The sequence below is a fragment of the Heterocephalus glaber genome, unplaced genomic scaffold (assembly GCF_053883595.1).
Source record: "Heterocephalus glaber isolate CG9 unplaced genomic scaffold, H.glaber_assembly_v1.0 deba00001504, whole genome shotgun sequence".
NCBI lineage: Eukaryota > Metazoa > Chordata > Mammalia > Rodentia > Bathyergidae > Heterocephalus > Heterocephalus glaber.
Window position 1 is genome coordinate 41,948,492 of NW_028258324.1, and position 24,207 is coordinate 41,972,698.

Below are 24,207 nucleotides of genomic sequence, written 5' to 3' on the forward strand. Positions count from 1 at the left end.
AGATCTCAAGTTACCCTTCTTTTTTTGTATATGTAACATAGATCCTTGTTTTCAGAAATATTCTAAGTTATTTATAATGCAGCTCAAATATATAATCCCATATAACTCTCCTTATTTTAGCCCTAAGGATGATGATGAATAACTCCATTTTGGCAAAAAAAAGAAAAGAATATGTAAAGAAATTTAATGTCTGTGAAGATTGTCTCTATTATTTGTTTATTTAACTTATAGTGTACTTTATATCTAGATCTCCCCCCAAAGCCGAATGAACTCATAGGTAGGGCTTTTGGAAGTGACTGGATCCAGGATATGAGATACAGGATTACGGGTATGTGACACTGGATCAGCCCACTGCTGGATTTATGGCTGGCTGTGACACTGGGAGGTGTAGCCTGGTGAGAGGCAGTGGATCACTATGGGCATAGTCCAGGTATATCCCCCTTGCAGCTCCCTGCCTGTCATCCCATGGACTGTTTCCCCTTTGCCTGCCCCCTCTGCTATGCTACCCTGCCCTCCCCACTCAACTATGGACTGAAACCTCTACAAACTGTGAACTAAAATAAACCATTTTTCTTTTAACTTGTGGGTGTTGGGTATTGTGTTTGAGCAACAAGTAACTTAGACATTTGTGTAAAATTTTATTTCTTATCAAAATCCACAATCCTCACTGTAACTAACATATTGAAACATTTTCAAATACATTGAAATTATTTTGTAGAGTATTTTGCTCAAAACATTGTACCTAGAGAAGTCCAAAATTTTCAGGGTGGCAATTTTATGGTAAAAATCTCTATTACATTTAAATATAAAATTTTAACATGACAGTTTTTTCAGGATTTAAAAATTAAAATTAAGCAATTTAAAATATCCTTCATCAAATTTCATTGAAATTTAGAGGTAAATGTAAACATCTTCCTAAAATAATCAACATAACTGAATAACTTTTTTAAATATCCATTACAATATAAATTTTAACTATGTATCTAAAGAAAATACTTACATTAGAAACTGAAAATGTATATAATATATAGTTTCCATTTTGTATGGTATCTGAAATGGAAAAAAGTTATCAAATCAATATGTAACAAAATTCTCTGATTTTATTTTTCACAATTAACTCATTTTTTTCAAAATATGTATTATTTATCAATGAAGAATTTTAATAATTTTTATGCTGTTTTTAAACTGCATACAAACAAAATAATCATATTTTAATTTCTCTGTAAATAGAAATAGTGAATATCTATTTTCCCAGTATAAATTTTCAGAATGCTAAGATATTTCTGGAAATTCAGAGAAAGCAGAACTTAAATAAAATATATATATAAATATAAAATTAAAGTTTATAACTTTGAACTATATTTATCCCTCATTCTCTACATAGGAAATCATACAACAGTAACTTTTTCCTGGGAAGACATGACATGCCACAATTTTATTTCACTTCTTTTTTACCTTGATTTTTAAAAAATCAAAGATATGATTTATTTAGGATTAATATAAATTTTAATTTGTAATTAAAATAGCCTTTAAGGGAGAAAATAGAAAAAGAAAAATATTTTCTGTATCATATATGTAATAAAGTTTTATAATATGCCTTCATCAAAGAAATTGAAGTTTAACAATAAATAATTTGAAGGATAAAGAGGATGTATAAACAATGGTTTTATTTATATTAATTTATTTAAACATTTAATATTAGGAAACAAAATGAGAATGAGAACCAGGATTAAAATTACTTGTTTACATTTTCTCTTACAAATTTGTTAATCATAAAATTCTGTATTTTCAGTAATTTTAGTACTAACAGCAATATAGATATTAAATGAGAATATGTAATGAGAGATTAAATTATATTTTGTCATAATCTTAACAAATTACTTATGTAAATTACCAATATAAATATTTACAGCAGAGAGATAGGGCTGTATTTCAGTATATTTATATTATTTGAGGAATATGAGCGATCTTAAACTCATGACCTACACACTATTTATTAAGGTTTGATTTCACCAACAGTGATTGATGCCTACAAATAATTTACATTCAGCTGAAGCTACATTTACCAAACTTCTATGCAGTGAAGTGCTTGGAACATATTCTCATTGACAGCTTACTGCTTAGAACCCATAGTGATTAAGAAAGAACAAAAAGGTTGGTGTACTAGAAAAAAATGAAAAATGGAGAGTAGTAGAGGTTGGTGTGTGCATGTGTGTGTGTGTGTGTGTGTGTTTACAAAAGCACAACTGATAGAGACAAGGGGAAGACTGCAGGTAAAGCAAATAGATGAACATAATATCTGAGTTTTGGCAGGTTGTTTCTCCTTTTGTCAGCCACGCAAATAAAGAGGTAAAATAGTAGAGATTTGCTCTGGAGGTAGGAATTTGGGAGTCAGGAAAGTGGTACAAAAGACTATACTCAAGGGAAAAATAAGGAACAAAAGAGAACAGAGTTCATTTATGATAAATGACTGAATGCTTCCTAAATCATAGCTTGCATCAAGAAACAACTTCTATGGTCTGGGAATACAACTCAGCAGTAGAATGTTTGTCTATGCACAGCCCTGGGTTCATTTACAGCATCACAAAATAAAAAAATAATTTAAAAATTTTTTTCAGTGAGAAAACTGTACTACAGAATAAATTTGATTTTAAATATATTGATAAAATACTAAATAAATGTTATTTTAAAAAATTATCTTTATGTGTGAAAAATCACATCAGAGAATTGTTGATTCTCATTTTTAAGTTTAAAATATCTATATTTTTCATAAATAACTAAGACTAAAAATTCAAAATTTTTTTCAGGGCTTCCATTTTCTCAGACTGTAGGGAGTACACTAATACACATTCTTATTACTTGATGTTATGTTATTGATATTTCATGTTTCATACACATTTAAATGGATGAAGGATGTTCTTAAATAAATTTGAGAAATAATGAATTAAAATCCAAGCTAAAAATAAATCTTTGTACACACATATAAAATATATACCTAAAGGCCCTATATTAAAAGAAATAGAATAAGGAATTTAAATTTATGAGGAAAACTATAAATGATTATGTTTAATCTTATAAATTTAATATGGTTTAATTAGACATGTATTAGCAAAATTGGCTCAATTTTAAGTTTTATATTTTTGATGTACTGAATTCTCAGGTCTGGTGATGAAGAAACAACATCTCTGCATAATGGAAATAAATTGTGAAATAGACTTACTTCAAATATTTGCATATTAATTAACTAAGGCTTTATATGCTAATTTTCTTTTTTGTGTTCAATGACACGTTTTTTGGGTTTTTTTTGGTACTGGAGATCGAACTCAGGACCTTGCACTTGCAGGACAGGCAGCAGCACAATTGACCTAAATCTCTGGCCCCACACATGTATTTTTAAGTAGTAGAATCATTTGAAATAGTTGAAAACATGATGTAATTTGAACATCTGGAAACATATTAATTGTTTTAATTCACAAATATTAATACATCACAAAAGATATAAACTCTTACCAAATACTTTCATACAAAAATACAAAACAAGATATAAAATTAAATATATATATAAGTGAAATAATAATATTAAATTTCACAAAGTAATCAGAAAGCTAGAACAATATCATTGATGCATTTTATGATAAAGGCAAACCAGATCACACGGAACATGCCAAATCAGCCCGCTGCAGACAGGCAGGTCTGTGCACACCCTACTGAGGTCCCGAGTTGAGCGGAAGACACTGAATCACCCTGCTGCAGACAGGCAGCCAACTGGTTCCACACTACAAAGATGCAGAGGACACCAGAAAACCAGACCATGGTACTGAGTCCCGCTGCTCCCAGCCCAGAGGAAGGGGCTTCCCAGTCACCATCCCTCGTGCTGCTCCTAGCCCAGAGGAAAGGGCTTTTGGGCCACCTTCTGTCCCGCTGTTCCAGGCCCAGAGGAAGGGGCTTCCGGGCCACCATCCCTCCCACCACTCCCGGCCCAGAGGTACGGGCTTCTGAGCCACCATTCCACTGCTCCTGGTCCAGAGGAAGGGGCTTCCCAGCCACAATCCCTGCCACTGCTCACAGCCCACAGGAAAGGGCTTTTGGATCACCACCCCTACCACTAATCCCGGCCCCTGTCCCACCTTTCCCAGCTCAGAGGAGGTAATCTGTGCAGGAGCTAACAGCAACCTGCCCCAGTCAAAATGAGAAAACACGTAAATAAGTCTCAAAACCAGACTTCTAGATCACCTATAGCAACCCCAAAGAAAAATGAAATGGAACACTCTGATAACTCAACCACCTGGACCCACTGAACTGGCAACAAAAGGGGATCTGGAAAAAATGAAATCAGAAACAATTTCTCAGATAACAGGAGAAATTGTGCCCCTAGTGCAAGACATGATTAATAAATCTAGAGAGGAGCTCAGGAACATGATGGAATCCCAACATAGAAAACAAAAGGAATCCATAAAACAGATGCAAATAGATTTCCAGGACATGAAAAACTCCACTGAAAGTCTACACAGCAGAATGAGCCAATGTGAGGATAGAATTTCAGATATAGAAGATAAGATTGCAATTAGTGACCAGGAAAAGAAAAATTGCTTCAAAATTATAAGGGAACAGGAGAAATCAATCCAGCAGCTGCTAGATCATGCAAAGAAGAATAACATATGACTGATTGGAGTCAATGAAGAAACAGGAGAGAGTGGAGATGACATAAAAAAATCTCTTCATAGAAATAATGGCAGAAAACTTCCCAAGCACGGGAAAAGAGCTTGATATACAGATAAGTGAGGTACATAGGACTCCAAATAGTCTTGATCAAAAAAAATCTACACATAGGAATATAATTGTTAAAATTCCAGAAACTCCACAGAAGAACAAAGTTCTGCAAGCAGTTAGAAAAAAAAAACAAATCACATACAAAGGAAAGCTCAACAGAATCACAGCAGACTTCTCAACACAAACCATCAAGGCAAGAAGAGCTTGGAGTGACATATTCCAAGCCCTAAAAGAAAATAGCCTCCAACCCAGATTGATGTATCCTGCAAAACTATCTTTCAAAATTGATGGAGAAATGAGATACTTTCATGACAAAGAGCACCTTAGGAACTTTGTGAATACCAAACCAGAACTCCAAAGAATTTGACACAATAGCCTAGGAACAGACATTGAGGATCACAACCCCAGGAAGCAAAGCAGAATGAACCCATCTGGCATGACAAGAAATTAAATGTAAAGGGGGAGAACCCAACAAAAAGAAAAAGTCATGGCAATGACAAGTCAATACCTTTCAGTTATAACCATCAACGTTAATGGTCTCAATTCACCAATCAAAAGAAATAGACTGGCAGAATGGGTCAAGAAGCAAAATCCAACAATATGCTGCATACAAGAAACACACTTATTTCAAAAGGAAACTCATAGACTGAGAGTTAAAAGGGGGAAAACTATACTCCATGTGACAGGAACCCAAAAAGAAGCAGGACTAGCTATCCTCTTTGCAGATCATGTAGATTTCAAACCAAAACTGATTAAGAGAGATGAAGAAGGGCACTACATCCTTGTAAAGGGAACAATCCAAGAGGAGAAGATGACAATCATAAGTATCTATGCACCAAGCACTAGTGTGCCCAACTATATAAAATAAATGCTAGTGGACATTAAAAGTCATATATGCATTAATACAATTGTAGTGGGGGACCTCGACACCCGACTATCACAAATAGATAGATCAACTAGACAAAAAATAAGGAATGAAAAGGGTGAAATTATAACAGACCCAGCAGAAATCCAGATGATCGTCAATACCTACTTCCAGAACCTATACACCAATAAGATGGACAACACAGAAGAAATGGACAGATTCCTAGATACATATGAATTACCAAAGTTGAACGAAGAAGACCTAAAAATTCTGAACAACCCAATATCAACCAATGAAATTGAAAATGTAATTAAAAACTTATCAACTAAGAAAAGCCCAGGTCCTGATGGCTTCACTGCTGAATTCAACAAGACATTTAGAGAGGAACTGCTGCCACTACTGTTTAAACTCTTCAATGAAATTGAAAGGGAAGCAATACTCCCAAATTCATTCCTGGAAGCAAGCATCACCTTGATCCCCAAAGCAGAGAAAGACCCAACTGAAAAGGAGAACTATAGGCCAATCTCACTAATGAACATAGATGCAAACATCCTTAATAAGATAATGGCAAACAGAATGCAGAAGATCATCAAGAAGAACATACACCCTGATCAAGTGGAATTCATCCCAGGGATGCAGGGATGGTTCAATATATGCAAATCAATCAATGTAATACACTATATCAATAGAGCCAAGGACAAAAACCATATGATTATCTCCATAGATGCAGAAAAAGCATTTGACAAAAATCCAACATGCATTTATGATAAAAACCCTACAAAAAATTGGAATAGATGGCCTCTACCTCAAACTGATAAAACCCATCTATGAAGAACCAACAGCCAATATCATACTAAATGGTCAAAAACTGAAATCCTTCACACTAAAATCAGGAACAAGAAATGGGTATCCACTATCACCACTCTTGTTCAATATAGTTCTGGAAACATTAGCCACGGCAATTAGACAAGAGAAAGAAATAAAAGGAATAAAGATAGGTAATGAAGAAGTCAAATTGTCATTATTTGCAGATGACATGATATTCTAAAGAGAAGAACACAAGAACTCCACCAAAAGTCTTCTAGACATAATAACCTAATTCAGTCAGGTAGCTGGTTACAAGGTCAACACACAAAAATCAATAGCTTTCCTCTACACCAATGACAGGCTCACTGAGAGAGAAATAAGGCAAATAATTCCTTTCACAATAGCATCCAAAAACCTGAAATAACTAGGAATCAACCAAACAAAAGAAATAAAAGACCTCTTTGAAAGCTATGGCACTCTGAAAAGAGAGAATAAAGATGATATCAGAAAATGGACAGACATCCTCTTCTCCTGGGTAAGAAGGATTAATATAGTGAAAATGATCATACTTCCAAAACTGCTATATAGATTCAATGCAATTCCAATTGAGATCCCAGCAGCATACTTCATAGACCTTGAGAAAACAATCCAAAAATTCATTTGGAACAAGAAGAGACTCAGAATAGCAAAAGCAATTCTAGGTAATAGAGACATGGCAGGGGGTATCACAATCCCCAACTTGCAACTCTACTACAAAGCTACTGTGATAAAAACAGCATGGTACTGGCAAAGAAACAGACCTGAGGACCAGTGGAACAGATTAGAAGATGCAGAAACAATGCCAGACACACTCAGCCATCTCATCTTTGACAAAGGAGCCAAACACCCTCACTGGAGGAAAGATAGCCTCTTTAATAAATGGTGCTGGAAAAATGGGGCTTCAACTTGCCAAAGATTCAAACTAGACCTATATCTCTCACCATGCACTAAACTAAAATCAAAATGGATTAAAGATCTAAATATTAAAATAGAAACTCTGAACCAGTTGGAACAGAGGTTAGGAAGAACCCTTGACATCGGTGTAGGAAAAGATTTTACGAACAAAACCTCAGTTGCCCGTGAACTAGCACAAACAATCAAAAAGTGGGATCTCTTCTTATTAAAAAGCTTCTGCACAGCAAGAGAAACCACCAGCAATGTGAAGAGACAACCCACAATGTGGGAAAAACTCTTCACCTGCTCTTCCTCAGATGAATGTCTACTCTCTTGAATCTATAAAGAACTTAAAAAGATCAGACCTTCCAAATTTAAAGATCCAATCTGAAAATGGGCATCTGAAATGGACAGACATTTCTCAGACAAGGAAGTAGAAATAGCAAATAAATACATGAAAAAATGTTCAACATCACTAGTCATTCGAGAGATGCAAATGAAAACAATGCTGAGATTCCACTTCACTTCAGAAAGAATGGCTGCTATCATGAAATCAACCAATAACAAATGCTGATGGGGCTGTGGGGAAAGTGGAACCCTGGTCCACTGGTGGTGGGAGTGTAGACTGGTGCAACCACTGTGGAAATCAGTTTGGAGATACCTCAAAGAACTAGGATTGGAAGTCCCATTTGACCCCTCTATTCCACTGCTGGGGATCTTCCCCAAAGAATTAAAAGAATCATACCACAGTGATATATGTGCACCCATGTTCATAGCAGCACAGTTTCTAATAGCTAAAACTTGGAAACAGCCCAAATGCCCATCAACTGGAGACTGGATAAAGAAAATGTGGTTTTTTAATAAAATGGAGTACTACTCAGCCATAAAAAATGAGAAATTAGAGACATTTATAGCTAAGTGGATGCACATTTTGGTGATACTCTTAAGTGAAATAAATAGGACATACATGTATAAATACTGAATAGTTTCTCTGGTGTGAGAAATTGAAAGTGTAAATAAGGACTAAATGTATAATAGACAATGTGAAATAGGAAGAAAAGGGGCAAAGGGGAAGAAAGTGGGAGGGCTAAGGGAAAGGATAGAGGGGAATGGGATTAATATGAGAAAATGGAAAAATAGGAACAAAATCTTTGTAAATAGGGAAGAATGGAGGGGTTGAAGGGAGGGCTGGGCAAGGGTGAAAAAATAAGAACCAAGAGAGACTATGTAAAGGTTCAAATTTCCAATGATGTATCTCATTATATTGTATACCTAAAATGTACCAATGATTAGAATGAATAATCAATAATGTAAAATAGGAAGAAAAGGTCCAAAGTGGTAGGAGTAGTGGGGGGGGGGGGCAGGGGAAAGGAAAAATGGGAAAGGAAAATGCTGAGAAATGGAAAAAATGGAAATAAAGTCTTTGTAAATAGGGAATGGTGGAGCGGGTGAAGGGAGGGCTAGGAATGCTGAAAAAATAAGAACCAAGATGCATTATATAAAGGTACAATTCCCAATGAGAAATGTAATTGTGTTATATACCTACAATGTACCAATAAAAGAATTTAATAATAAAAAAAAAGACAAACCACAACATCATCAGAATGAACATTTCAAAGCAAATCATTCTCAGCCTTACTTGTAGTTTCTCCATCATCCCAAAAAAGGTCTCCTTTCGCTGTGTTACCTTCATCTAATGCAATTATAAGACCCAGGGGATTCTTACGGCTGCAAAATAAAATTAGGTACAAATATTATTAAAAATAAATGTGTAATTCTAAATGAGCCCATTTCAATTTCACAGATTGGTAGTTTTGCATAAACATGACAATATTGATATTTGAGAATTTATATGTATATTAATCAATCATACTGTTTTCATGATAATGCTGCAATAATTTATACACTTAGAAAAGACAGTACATAAAATATTTGTAATAAGTAAGAATTAAGTTTTTAAAACCTATAACATCTGCAAAATTAAGATTGTATAACATTTCAGTTCAAAGAAGAAAAATTGTAGATCTGCATTTCAACCTGTTTCATCCTAAATTGCAATGTATTAGGTCTATATCTTATATGCAAAATAATGAAAGTATATAAAATTTTTGAAAGTGATTAAAGGAATGTCTGGCAATTTTATAAATGAAGCTAATTATAACAGGAGAAATGAGACATGTGATTGATAAAAATTTTACCCTTTCTTGTACATAAGCAAAAAATAGTAACCTGGAAGCTCTAAGGTCCAAGACACTATTCTATAAAAAATATATTCCTTCCAAAACACATTTACCAAAGTGTTTTTCTCTTGCAAAATACATTTGCAGAATATGACCAATTTTTGAGAACATAGCCAACAGTTAATTATAAGAACAATTATTCATTTACTCATTAATTTTTCTCTAAATAAATATTTCCTGAAAAGAGATAGCTTATTATGGTCTAGGCACTTTTTTAAATTTGGAAAATAAATCTGAAAATTCAGTTCCCTGTTTTCATGGAACATATGGTTTAATTGAACACAAAAGAAAAAGTATGTAATATAAAAAATAAATTATATAATTTCAAATATTTTAAAGTTATAAAGAAAGTACAACAAAATAAGGAATAAAATTATCATCTCTTGGGCATTTGCAAAATATGAGAAGGTAGGTGAGATAAAAGAAGTTTTTATGATTTTATGTTCTCAATGAGTACTGCAAAACAGAACATCTTAATGTTCAAACTCATTATTTTGTTCTACATATTGCTGAGTTTTATTCTATTTTTTATTTATATATTAATTGGTACATTTTAGGTATACAATACATTTACATTTATCATTGGGTGTTTGTACCTGTACATGATGTATCTTGGTTCTTATTTTTCCCCCATTACCTATGTCTCTTTCACCTCCCCCATCCTTCCCTATTTACATAGACTTTTCCAATTTTTTTCTTTCTCATAATTTTTCCTTTCCTATTTTCCCTTTCCCCTTCCCCTCCCGCCACCCCTACCACCTTGGACCTTTTCCTATTTCAAATTATCAATTATTCATATCATTTTCATCCTTATTTACACTTTCAGTTTCTCACACTAGAGAAACAATTCGGTATTTACACGTGTGCCCTATTTATTTCACTTAAGATTATGGCCTCAGTATGCATCCATTTAGCTATAAATGACTCTAGTTTCTCAACCTTTATGGCTGAGTAGCACTCCATTTTATTAAAAAAAAAACACATCTCCTTTATCCAGTTTCCAGCTGATGGGCACTTGGGCTGTTTCCAAACCTTAGCTATTACAAACTGTGCCACTATAAACATAGGTGCACATATATCGCTATGGTATGATTCTTTTAATTCTTTGGGGAAGATACCCAGTAGGGTAATAGCTGGGTCAAATGAGACCTCTAGCCCTAGTTCTTTGAGGTATCTCCATACAGATTTCCACGGTGGTTGCACCAGTCTGCACTCCCACCAACAATGGAGAAGGGTTCCTTTCTCCCCACATCCCCATCAGCATTTGTTATTGGTTGATTTCTTGATAGCAGCCATTCTTTGTGGGGTGAGGTGGAATCTCAGTGTTCTTTTCATCTGCATCTCTCCAATGACCAGTGATGTGAACATTTTTTCATATATTTATTTGCTGTTTTTACTTCTTTGTCTGAGAAATATTCTTAATAAACAAGTTAGTTTCTCTCTTTCTCTTTACCTAAATTGAAATATCCACCTCATCTGTCAATTTAAAAGTAAAACAGTTTGAGAGAAAAAAAAATAGGTGACAGTTATGTTTTAAAAATTAAAATATGTAAAACCCAACACATTCATTCTTCAATAATAAAACAAGTACTGCTATTTCATATTTTTGAAAAATTACAGATCATCTCCGATGTTTTAGATTCTTTAGGAAATGTAACATTTGATATAGAAAATAAATCTCTAATTTAATGATATTCATTTAAAATCAATAGATAAGTAAATAAATATATATATAATTTGAATTAATTGATAACCATGATGTTCATAGTTAATTATCTTTGCATGTCAAAAATCTTTGGATGAAAAATTAAACTTTAATTTCTGATTCTTAACAAAAACGTGAACCATTAATACAAATTTAAGATTTATATTAATACTTTTTCATTTTACCTTGCTGTTGTTGTTACACTAGGTTGCTGAATGGGGATAATGTAACCTCCTCTAAGATGTAATCCTATTTTATCTGCTGGAAGATACATATCAACCCGTTGTTTTCTCCATGGCCTTTTCACACCCTAATATTTGGAAGATTATTTTTTTGTTATAGCCAATGACTTTAAATGCCATTCACAAGAACTTTAATTTATACATTGAAACATGTTTTATTTTGAGAAATTCGTGTCAAAATGAATACTATGCTATTTCTAAGAAATGAAATAAGTAATTTCAGGTAAATCTTTTAGTTTAATGTATAGAGCAGAGGAAAGATAAATTGCTTTCTTTAAAATGTAAACAACCAACAATAGAGAAATTATTTTCCTTTCTAGTATAATTTACAGTATCTTAATTAGCACCATTTTTAGTCTTTGTTTTAAAGTTAATATGCATGCCTCTAGTAATTACTATCCTACATTCTCATCTACATTTTCAGCTTCTGCATATGAAAAGAAACACACTATTTTTCTCTGGCTTATTTCACTTGACATAATGTCCTCCAATTTCATTATTTTGTTGCAATGTCATAGTTATTGTGATTAGTGCAGCAATAAACGTAGGAGTGCAAGTATCTCTTTGATATATTTGCATAATTTCCTTTAGATTACTCACAGAAATAGTCCACTGGGATTATACATTACCACTATTTTCAGTTTTACAAGGAACCTCTATACTGTTCTACAGTACGATGAGGAAAAGACAGAGGTTGGATAACAAGTACCAAAATATAATTACATAAAATTAAAATTTCTAGTCTTCTATAATGTAGTGGTGTGACTATAGTTAACCAACACATCATATATTTTATGAAAGACTAAAACTCAGAGTAATGATAAAGAGATAAAAATCAGTATACAATGTATATAACATGTAGTATAGTATTATATTACTAACCTCATATATAGGCAGAAATAAAATAATAGAAAAGGGTAAAGATAAGAAAGATAGTGCACACAAGCAAAACAGAGTTACAATGTCTTCAGAAGATTTTTTAAAGACATTGTATAAAAATAAAGGCGATAGCAAACATAAGCAGTACCTGAAATATTGATTAAATATTTCTCAAGAGGTATTATTCAACTGAGGAAAAATGGATCGTGTATGAATGTTATTTTGCCTTCTCAAAGTTAAAATCATAGGTTTTCACAAATATTTGAATATAAAATATAAAACCAAATAAGTTTAACTCAATTTCTCTGGCAATAAGATAAATATGTAAAATAGAGAAAACTATAAAAATAAGTTGTCATTCCTTCCTAAAATACTACTTTTGTTTTATTTAAAAGTAAATAGTATCATTTTATACTAAAGAATATAACTTCATATTAAAGGCAAGCTCATGTGCAACAAACAGTATATTTACACCAACTTTTACACAGTTCTCCCACTGAGAAATATTCTTTTGTATAACATGTACAGGAATCCTAAAGACAGATATATGTTTTGAGTTAAATTTTCATGAACAGATGTTTGAAAATACAATGTTTCTTGTAACCTATAAATATATTAAAGTTACTTACTGTTTCATAATCATACCAAGTAGCATCAGGGATGTATGCACTCACTGATTCTGCTCCCTAAATTAAATCAAGAAAATATATATTCTTTAAAATTTTTCAATTCTTAACAAAAAGCCCTATTAAATATTTTATTAGGGTCTCTACTTATTAAGAAGGAGAAACAAACCTTCCTCTGTGTAGCTACACTCCAGTATTTCCAGTGAATAATAAGCAAATATATATATATATATCAAAATATATAATATATATAAAACAAAAGCAAATAAATAAGCATCCATGAATTTGTATTGTTATAAACCACATGGTCATTGTGATTATAAAGATGTTGGTTTCTATGTACTTTCATGACACATGGACATTTTAAAAATAGGAACTATATAATTTATTATTTTTTCAACATTCTTTAATGATCAATGGATTTTCAAGTTCCTCTTTACTTAAAACTTAGCAAAATCCATTTCTGTCTATCTAACTGAGAGATCCTTGGTATTACTACAAGATTTAATTTTGATTAAATATTTAAAGCTTTTTCAGTAGAATACTAATATTGTACAATTTCCTTAACTTAAATTACATATAATATATTTGGCAGACTGAAGTATACTTAATATTTTTTGCAATTTTTAAAATATCTTCTCCATTTTAGAATTCAATTAGCTATTTATCAGCTTGGAACATTTCATTGAGCAACATCTATTTCCTCAATGCTTTATAATTACAGTATGGATTTGGTTACACAAAGGTTTCTTTAAAAAAAAAAAGTATTAAATTTGTAAAACCTACCCATCTTAAAACAGGAGTAATAAGTAGTGCAGGGCCCCATAAAAACTGAGTATCCTCAATCCAGCTGTTTGTATCCTCATAGAACCTAAGAATAATAACAATGAGAAATAACATACAAAATTAATACATCTATATTCCTTGCTTGGCTTACCTTTTCAGGTTTTCCCTAAGAATCATTATGCATTTTAAATTTACTGCTTTAATACATCATTTTGAATAACTACTTCTTGTATTTTTATAACTCATTTGACCCTCAAGAAGAAAAGTGGGTAGGAGGAAGGAATGGAAGGAGGAAGAGGAAGAAAGTAGAACTTCAGTTCTCCTGGTACTTAATTAAAAGCATCGACCATAGGCAATATTATTATTTTTGTGTTTAAAGATGAAAATACTTTACTTAGTTTTAAACATTACAACTGAATTCACTTTGTATGTCTGGCATAGAAAAAAATCACAGGCATCAGTGATATAAACATTTTGGTTTTGATGTTGCAGACAACACCCAAAATAAACTGGGCAGGTGACTCTCATGAAGCTGACTTCTCCCCATTTTATCCCATTGTTTCTTCTATTCTCTTGTTCTGTAATCCCACAAGGAAATTTCTCATAGGGTAATGTCTAACATCTTGGTAAATAAAGTGGCTTTTCTTATAGCCAAGATATGAGACAAGCTATTTATTAGCTTTCCCAGAAGAAATCTGCAACAATTATTCTATTTATTTTTCTCCAGTAAGATAGGTTCATAAAGCAGCAGAAATATTTCATATTTTACTTTATTTCTTTTAAACTTTTCATTATAAAACTCCAGTTTTGACATATATTTGAAAGGGTCTTTAAGTAATTTCTAGAAAAAAGTTCTGTTCTTTCTGGTCATGATAGACAAAGATAAAGCACAATTCACTTTTTTAAAACTATGCTGCACTCAATGTATAAGTAGATGATTTTACAATATGTACTTGATACGGTCTCATTAATCTTATGTGTAATCTTTTTGTTTTAATTTCCCCGATATGCTATATTCATTTTCCTTGTAATTTCTGTTCAGTTTTCATATTTCTAGCTTAATCTTGTTGCTCTACCAAATTAATTACATGTAGTACATTCATTATATAATTTATTCAATTACTTATTCAAATGTAAAAATTATGTAGCATAAATATCCTTAATATTTTGATCTATCTCCATTAATATTTTTAAATAAATGTATGATTATACTTTAAAATATAATTCTTATATGTAGTACTCACTCAAAAAGAAATGGCCTGGCTACTGTTTCTCCAGATGTATGAGCTTTATAAAACAAAGTATACAGAAAAGGTAGTAAGGTATAGCGAATAGTTAAATAGTGCCTTGATGACTTAACCAAAAGTGAATCTTGTCCAAAAAATGCAGGATCTTGATGCTATGGGATAAAAAGATACATTAAAATAATAAGCTAAATATGAATGAAAATTAAAATAGAAGCATTTTAAGTTAATTTAAAACTCAATTGTATAAATTGGTGCTTTTCTATAAAGTTAAAATTACCCTATTTTCATGAGTGTTGCAGTATTTCCAGCTTTTATGTTTCCATTTAGGCATGTATTCTTACAAAGATTTACTTAAAGTAAACATTTCTTATTTCAATACACAGAAAAGATCTAACAAATTAACAAAATAGAGAATTTCACCTGTTAATTGTGATAGAATAAATTATTGGCTCCACTTTTTCACATTCCCTGTGCTTGCAACCTTTGCTACATAACTTTTTTATTTCTACTAAATGTGGATCATACCTATCCACTACTTTGACTTTGTGCTTAGCCACGTGCCAAACTTTGGCTGGGGGAGATTGGCATGTGTAACACATTCATGGAAAAACATAAAATGTACTTACTTGAGAATTTGCTGTCTTGTGGTTCTCCATTACCTGTAAAACCCATTAGTTGACTGGTCCCAGATCACAGGGAATAGGGCTGGCTGTGAAGTCCCCAGATTTAACCTTGCTTACAGCATTTATACTGAGCCCAGTAGATCAATTAAGTGGCTAGAAAAACTTATTTCCTCAGCCAAGATGCACTACAATGAGAAATACTATGTAGATTGTTTGTGAAAGGATGGATCACAAAACTTACTGAGGGCATCAGCTACTGCCTCCCTGGATTTAACCTTATTCTTACACTGAAATCGTATTTCTCTTTGGCTACCAGCCATTGAATGAGAATTGTGGGAATACAATGCAGAGCTTTTTCTGAAAGATGCAGACCTCTCCAGTGGTTAACTCTGTCTTCAAAACTCCTCCCACGACCGGACACATTGTTAAAACATGCTAAAATGCAATGAATGCATGAATCTCCCTATCAAATTGCCCTTCTTTCTGAGCTATTGGGACCTGTAGGGACTTGTATTTTGTTTTGAAGTCTCTCACTGCTTTCCTATGTTCCTTGTTTTTTTATCCTTTCCAAGTATTTTATCAATAAATCTCTAACATAATAGATCTGTTTTGTCAGATGCCTTTTGGAGAACTAAAAGAAAATATATAATATAATTTGTATCATGATCGCCTATGTAGATCTTGCTCAAATGTATCATTTGGGTGGATTAAGAAATGACCAACGTTCAATTTTCTCCCTTTTATTTTGTTCTACTGTGCCTTCTTATAATCAATATAATATTGTCTTTTTATATTCAAAATCAGATTTAGACATTGAGAAGTGGACTTCCAACTATTATTTATAAATCATGCTATAATGTTTCAGATAATGTATTTTATAGATATAAATTCAATTGCATTATTAGAAATATGGTTGTGATTTTATAAACATGGAGAACAAGGATCACTTACCTCATATCCATCAGCATTATGATTTCTAGAAAATGGATAAAATGCTCCAAGTTGCATCCATCTTCTGCAAAGCTCTTCTGTGGTTTCAGCTACAAATCCACAGATATCTGCTCCAACCTAAATAACAAATATTTGATTATCTATAGAGTTAACATTCTCAAATTTGTATAAAGAATTGTATTTTATACACCAGCTAGTTACATTATTTGTAATCGCTTTCTCTTATTCTTATACTTTGTTCCCTAATTTCTTTTTTTTTCCTCTATTACTCCATCTTTGCCTCTAACCACATTATTTTAGTTCTCTTTAATGTCATTTTGTGGATTTTCTTAGCCTCCCTATCTGTCACAGACTCTTCAAGTACTATTGGATCTGCTGGATTGTATGGCCCACGTGGCAGAAACTGAACAGCAGCCTGGACCTGTTGCCTTCTCTTGTTCTGGACCCACTCAAAAATATTCAGGCCATAATAATGCAATAGAACATTAAACATTACATATTAGAGTTTGGCCTGTGGCTCAAGGGTAGAGTGCTTCCTAGTATGTCTGAGGCCTTGTCTTGAAACTCAGCATTCAAATAAATAAAGAACACATACATACAAACAAACAAGGCAAGAAAGAAAAGAAAGAAAAAAGTGTGATTTGTTGTTTCTATAAATATATATAGAGAGAAATGTATTAAACTGTCTTACCAAAGGCATTCCAAACAAACCAAACTCCAGCATTCCAGTGATAGACCATTCCATTTGTTCCCATGAAGCAGTGTTGTCTCCTAACCAATGTGAAGCATGCCTCCCAGTTCCAGCAAAATTTGACCGGGTAAGAATAAAGCTTCTCTTATTGGGAAATACTTTTTGCACAGCTCTAAAATAAAATCAAACATATAAACTTTAAAAATAAGTTAATAGTTATTAATTAAAAATCTTATTTTAAAATACATATTTAACCATTCCAAGGACCAAGTCACATTTATAATTACTTTATCAAAATTTTATATCAATTTTATACTTAACTGTTGATGGTCACTTAAATATATTCTGATTGTAGAGAAAGGAAATCCATTAGAAATTATTGAAATTTTTATTCATTTCAATCATCATTTATCAAGCTAGGAGTGCATGATCTGCTTAACATTTGCATTGGAAATATATGGCTTAAATTCATTTAACTTCTTTCATAAATATAATATTTATAATCTGAACTTAAACTCTATATATATCATTTCATGCAATGACTATTCTTTAATGTATATTTTCAATACCAGAAAGTAATGATGGAAAAAATTACATATTTGGAAAATTTACTCTTTTTTTATGCAACATTAGTTTCTGGAAGTTCAGCCATAACTAGTAGCATTATTCAGCTTACCTCTCTTGGAACTTAGTATTGATAATTTTCCATTAATGGAAAATAAGTAGTAAAAATTACAAAAATGTAATTTAGCATATAATATCATCCAAATTATCTTCTTAAAAATATATTCTCAGTGCCATTTTTATATTTTAATCTCTTTCATAATGAACCAAAGAATGTTGTTGTTTTCTTTCCTAAAATTATTGAATTAATGTATTATGGAATACTGCACTAGTTTAAAGTCAAGTAAAATAACAGTATGAAATATACAAAACTTTTGCTGTCATGTGTAATTTGGGACCAGAGAAGCATAGATTTATATTAACACTTGATCACAGTTGTACAATTAGGAGAAAATTACAAATTTTAATGAGAACAAGTTCTGAGTTTCATTAACATTTATGTTATAGAATGCTACATAGTGCTTGGGAAATAACAGATAATCAACATATGACGATTCCCTACTTTTATTTTGCTTCATGTTCCTCTTTATATACAAGTAACATATTCATTAAAACATTACTTGGCAGTCTACTAATTAGAATCTACATTTTAATTACAACACCTGTTTTTGAAAAATAGTCAAAGACTTGTTATAGGAGCATCATTTTCTTAGTCCAGCTGGGAAGTCCATGATTGGAACACAGTTATATTCAGTTATAGCAAATTGAATCAAAAGTTTGAAAAATAATTTAAACCTATGAATTACAAAACTTCTCACTAAATACCTATACAATGTAATTTTGATAACTATTTCAAGCTTATGAATATTAGTATCAACTTCCAAAAAATGCCATAAAATTTTAACATGACATTCTTATCTTTCCCATCTTTTTTACACTTGCTATTTTCAATCTAAATATAAAAGTAATTTCTGAATAAAATAGAACTTACTTCTCTGTGGCTATAGCCATGCTGTATCCATATAGGCTATGGACATCATAGTGTTTCCCCCAGGACTGTACTGCGTCCATACAAATTGTTTTGGAATACATAAGTTTGTCCAAAATGTCTTGAAGAAAATACATAAGAATTATTTCTTAACAGATATCTTGTCCTTTTAAAATGAGTATCATTTTTTATAATGTGGAGTATTGTACCATACTTCAAAAAATAATGAAAGACTACAATTACTTGAGTTTCAGTTAGGTCCCTACATGCCACTTGTGTTAAGTTTGGAAAAATTATTATCTTTCTACTTACATTAGTAAACACTAATATTTTCTAACTTTAATAATAAGTACATTCTTGAAAAACAACCTTCAATGTGTATATAAAAATATATCCATCTATATTACGTGTGATACATCCATAAATTCATTTTAAAGCTTTTTAATGGTTTATTTATATATTATATATAATTCTAGGCATGAAATATTTTGCTTGAAAGGAAAAAATACAGATTTCAATATTTAAATATTATACGCAAAATTTTGGTTTAGAAATACTTGCTAGAATTTACTAGTTAACAAGAAAACTTTTCTCAATTAATCATAATTGAATAACAAAAAATTTTACCGGGCAAAAAAGGTGGATAATTCAATTTACTATCATTGCAACCATTCCTTGAACCTTGAATAAAGCTGGAAACTTCATTCATATCCTGAAAAATATAAAATGAAAACCATCACATTTTAAGTAATTGTAAGTAACACAAGCAGAAGTTCTCCACTTGTTTAAAAGGAGGTTTTTTTACTCTTGAAAGACATGTAAGCTGCTAATTTAAAAACAAACATGAATTATATCCCAGCTAACATAAGCCTCTGAGATGAAATTGAGAGATTTTAAATCTTCAAAATGTATTTCATTCAGCTAATTTTAATAATAGATAAAACACACTCATTTAAGTTTTAAATAAATGGTCTTTCTAAATATCTGCCTCACTGCAAGTCTGTTATTGCAGAAATTACTAGCACATTAAATCATCCACATGCTTTGTTTTGGCTGGTATTTATCTAATTTCTATGATGTAGTAGGCATATTGGTAGCAGCAGTATTTGCTCACTCCTCAGCTTCTAAACTCTCATGAGACAATGAAAGTGAAGAGGGAAAAAGGAAAAAGCCATTAATATTCTAAGTAAAATAAGGTGACCTCATGGAATTCCTGAAAGATATTCAAGAAACCCTGGGTCAGCTCCTCAATTACAGTGTGAGAACTGTTAATCTAAATATCTTTTTGGAGAGAAAGGTGGTGGAATACTTGTCATTTAAACATAGGTCCCAATTTTGTTGCATCACTTATTAGTAATATAAGCAGAACCAATTAAATGAGATTCTAAAAAGGAGACTGTATTCAGAATTTTATATTACAATACATGTGCTGAAAAAATATGCATTTCATCTTCCTTCTCTGTTAATTACATTGAAAGACTTCTATATATTTTTAAGCTTTATTCCTCATGTCTCTAAAATAAGCTCTCAAAAAAAGAAGCAACATTTAAGTTACATCCTTGTCTTTCCATTAATTTCTTTCCTCTAAACTTTATTTCTATTACTCTTTTCTTCTCCCATGTAAATCACGACCAAATTTTAACTAATTTATTCTTTGTTAAGGAGAAAAAGGGCAGCTACCTGCCATTGTTCATTTCATTGTCAGAGATAATTACTATATTTTATAAATGGAAATGCCACTAGTAAAAACAAAACATTATAAATAGAAAGATGTATTTCATTTTCAAAGACAGTGGATATAGTGGAGCAACACAGAATAATAAAATCCTAGATATTGTTGGCAAACTTAGAGGGTAAGATTAGGACTGAAGTTTTGAAGTGAGCCCAGTAGACACAAGTGCCACTGCTGAGTGTCCTGGGCAACAGGATTAAGACCTCAACCAATTTCCACCAATTATCCAGTATTTCCTTTCACTTTACAATATCTAAGTTAATTTTGCAATGGTTGGATATATCCTGTGTGCTTTTTGTGTATTATGTTTCATATGTCCAATATCCTTGGAAACAGTATTTATCACCAAATTTGAAAATGTTCTAAGAGGCTGACAGACATTGAAAGCAATAAAATAATTTTTCCAAGAAAGTAAAAATGAATCTCATAAACTATAGGTAGATGCTGCTTTTTCACAAAGTTGTACTGTACCAACTAAAAAATATTTAGTTTCCTGAAACTTTCCTAAATATTATATTTTTCTAATGCCAGTTACTGAAAATCACTATTCATCCTATTATTCTTGAACTATTCCCATGCAAGTATCAACATTAAAGATATAACCAGAACCTAAAGTACCCCTCATATGATGTAAGATGAGATGCTCAAGTCAGAAAATAGATTTCTCCTTGTGATATAAATTTAAATGTCTCCTTCAAATGTATACTAAATAGCTATGGATGAGGGAAAAATCATACAGTTATTCTAAAATATAAAACTATCTAGACCTATATTGTAATGATTATTTAAAATTATCTGCAATATTATAATCAATTTGGTTTGACTATATTTGATTAAAATTAATAAATTGTAGTGTCACACAGAATATGTGGAGGTAATCTATTATTTGTCTTTGTGAATATATCACTTAAGATATATATTTATATATATAAATAAGTAAATTTAAGCTTCATTTTAAAACTGTATAAAATAATTTAATTTTTATAAAAATTACATGAAATATGCAGGTAATATGACCAAAAAAGCTCCCATTTATTCATACATATAAATGTATTTGTGGACAATTTCTGGACGAATTGTTCCCAAATATTGTATATTATATTTCTTCTAGAATATTGTACATTGTATTGAAAACTTCTTCTTGTTAAATTTTTAAGACTGAATATATGTAGCTCAAGAATAAAGTGGCTTGTCCTGCATGTGTACAAGATGCTGGATTTGATCCCCAGAATCCTCCAACAGAAAATAAATGACTAATAACAATAATAGTAACAACAATAACAACACAATCACAAAATATATCTCTGTGATCAAGACAATGAAAATTGTCTCTCAAATTTAAAAATATTGACTAACAATTTAATTTGAAATCACAGCTTCAGTCTTAATCATACCAAGAACAGTAGACTGATTTCTCAGGTAATAAAATATCTCAAAAAATGGAAAAAAAAAAAGAATTCAAGTATATTCTATACTTTGAAAATATATTTTCAATAAAAATAAGCTTGCATAATTTTTCAAAGTGATTTTAATGATTAGGCTTAAAATTCAAAACCATCAATATGGAAACTAAATTACAAATCTAATAAATTAAAAAATATTTTAAAATTTGACATAAAAATAAAACTTCATCAGTTAAATAAAAAAGAATCTTTCATTTAATAGTAACCCCATTAGGAAAAATAATCAAGAGAAAGTAAAAGAGAAGAGAACCAAGTTAGCACCAGGAATTGGAAATTATTCAATAGCTGGGAGCAAACATAACCACAACTTATTTAAAGTATGTATTGATTTACTAATATTTATTCAGCATTGAAGTCATACTGATCTTCTTATCATGTACTTTAATTTATAGGGATAAGTTAAGATGTTTCTGTATTAAGACTAGTAATAGAAAAACTATGTCTTTATACTGTTAACTTTCTCATTCTCTTTCCTCTTTAGAGATGATTTGCAATCTTCAATGACATAGGAAATGAAGTATTCTTTCTGTACTACAATAAGAATCTCTCATAAACTCTATTATAATAAACAGTTTTTATAACCAGGGAAAAATAAGACAACAGAAATTTTAAATTAAAAGTAATAAAATAAACACTAGGCTGAAAATAAAGCTCAAGATCAGAAGATGATTTTTGAATTATTTCTTCTTATAACTAAATATAGCTATTTCTTATAGCTAAATATGGATAGTGGATAAGTCTCATTGACTAAATGTTTGAAAAGAAACTAAAGCCTTTTGTCTTGTTTCTGTCCACCATAGGAATTCTGAAAATCATGCTACTTACCAAATTCTTTTTTTTTTTTTTTTGGTACCGGGAATCAAACTCAGGACCTTACCCTTACGAGGCAGGCAGTGGAACCGCTGAGCTAAATCCCTGACCCCTAAATGTGATTTTGTAAGTAGAAAACATTATTTTTTCATACTTGGATCCTCTTAACATACCCAATATACAGGCATTCATAGTAGATATATTTAAATAAATTATTGATTAAGTAATAATTAAAATCATAAATAGGCAGACAGGTAGGTCTGCCCATGCCCTATCGAGGTCCTGAGTCACGCGGAACACCCCGAATTGGCCCCCACCCTGGCAACAATCCACTGGACATCCCCCACCCCATGCTCTCCTCTGTACAGCCACCTGGTTCCACACTACAAAGACACAGAGGACACTGGACCACCAGACTGTGGGACTGCATAATTTTGTAATCATAAAACTCCCCTAGCCCCAACTGTGATTGAATGTGAGTAAATAGATAAAGATACTTGGTAGCTCTGGGATGCTAGATAAGATCTGTATCAGCCATAAAGTCCCAAAGTAAATTACTCAAATCTTTGTTCGAAAACTGATGTTCCAGACACCGCTATATATAGAACAATCTACAAACATCTGCTGACCATCAGTATGTGTCAGCTGACCACTAACCTTTGTTCCTCTTCTGTAAATTTCACCTGTTAACTTTCCCTGCAACCCCCTATAAAAGAGCCTTGGACTCTGGGCTAGTTGCCTCTCTAAGCTACTTTGCTTTGGGAGTGCCGTCTGGCCAGACTAAGGTCTGTTTTACTTTCCAACTTGTCCAGTGTGTTCCTTTCTGGGTGTGCTTCACTGCAGTCAGCTCCTCAGAGCATTTGGTAAGGCCCTTAGTCTTACATTTTGGAGGCCCCAGCAAAATCCCTGGGTAAGGAACCCTGGTTCAGCCGTGACTCTGTGGCAGAATACAGCAGGAGACTCTCAGGCACAGACCTCAGAAAACCTCCAGAGGTAAGTTTTTGGCCGGTTGCAACCGTTTGTTGTCAGGACTGAGGTGGCTGATGGGCCGGTAAGCCTCCCCTGACCCCAAGATTTCTGACAAGGAACAAGGGAAGATTTAGTTTCACTTTTGTTGTGGCGCCTGTTCATCTTGTCATTCATACGTTAGTGTCCTATCTGTTGTGTGTTTAATTTTGAATTTCTTTACAAACCATCAAGGACAGAGATGGGAGGATCCTGCTCCAAGACTACCCCATTGGACTGTTTCCTCACTAATTTTAAATTGGCTTAACCCCCGCCCCCC

At 32.1% G+C, this 24,207-nt stretch overlaps 1 protein-coding gene across 2 annotated transcripts in view; it reads right to left on the reverse strand.

Moving 5' to 3' along the window:
* Positions 1–24,207, reverse strand: part of Si (sucrase-isomaltase) — a 109,799-nt gene that overhangs the window by 49,548 nt on the left and 36,044 nt on the right. For both annotated transcript variants that reach the window (XM_004834544.3, XM_087186463.1), the window contains 10 exons: positions 19,545–19,629; positions 18,921–19,038; positions 17,366–17,537; positions 16,675–16,791; positions 15,098–15,252; positions 13,854–13,938; positions 13,071–13,127; positions 11,506–11,630; positions 9,015–9,103; positions 1,001–1,050 (listed from right to left, as the gene is read on the reverse strand). In XM_004834544.3, the coding sequence (XP_004834601.2) occupies positions 1,001–1,050; positions 9,015–9,103; positions 11,506–11,630; positions 13,071–13,127; positions 13,854–13,938; positions 15,098–15,252; positions 16,675–16,791; positions 17,366–17,537; positions 18,921–19,038; positions 19,545–19,629 (1,053 nt within the window). The remainder of the gene's footprint in view (positions 1–1,000; positions 1,051–9,014; positions 9,104–11,505; positions 11,631–13,070; positions 13,128–13,853; positions 13,939–15,097; positions 15,253–16,674; positions 16,792–17,365; positions 17,538–18,920; positions 19,039–19,544; positions 19,630–24,207) is intronic.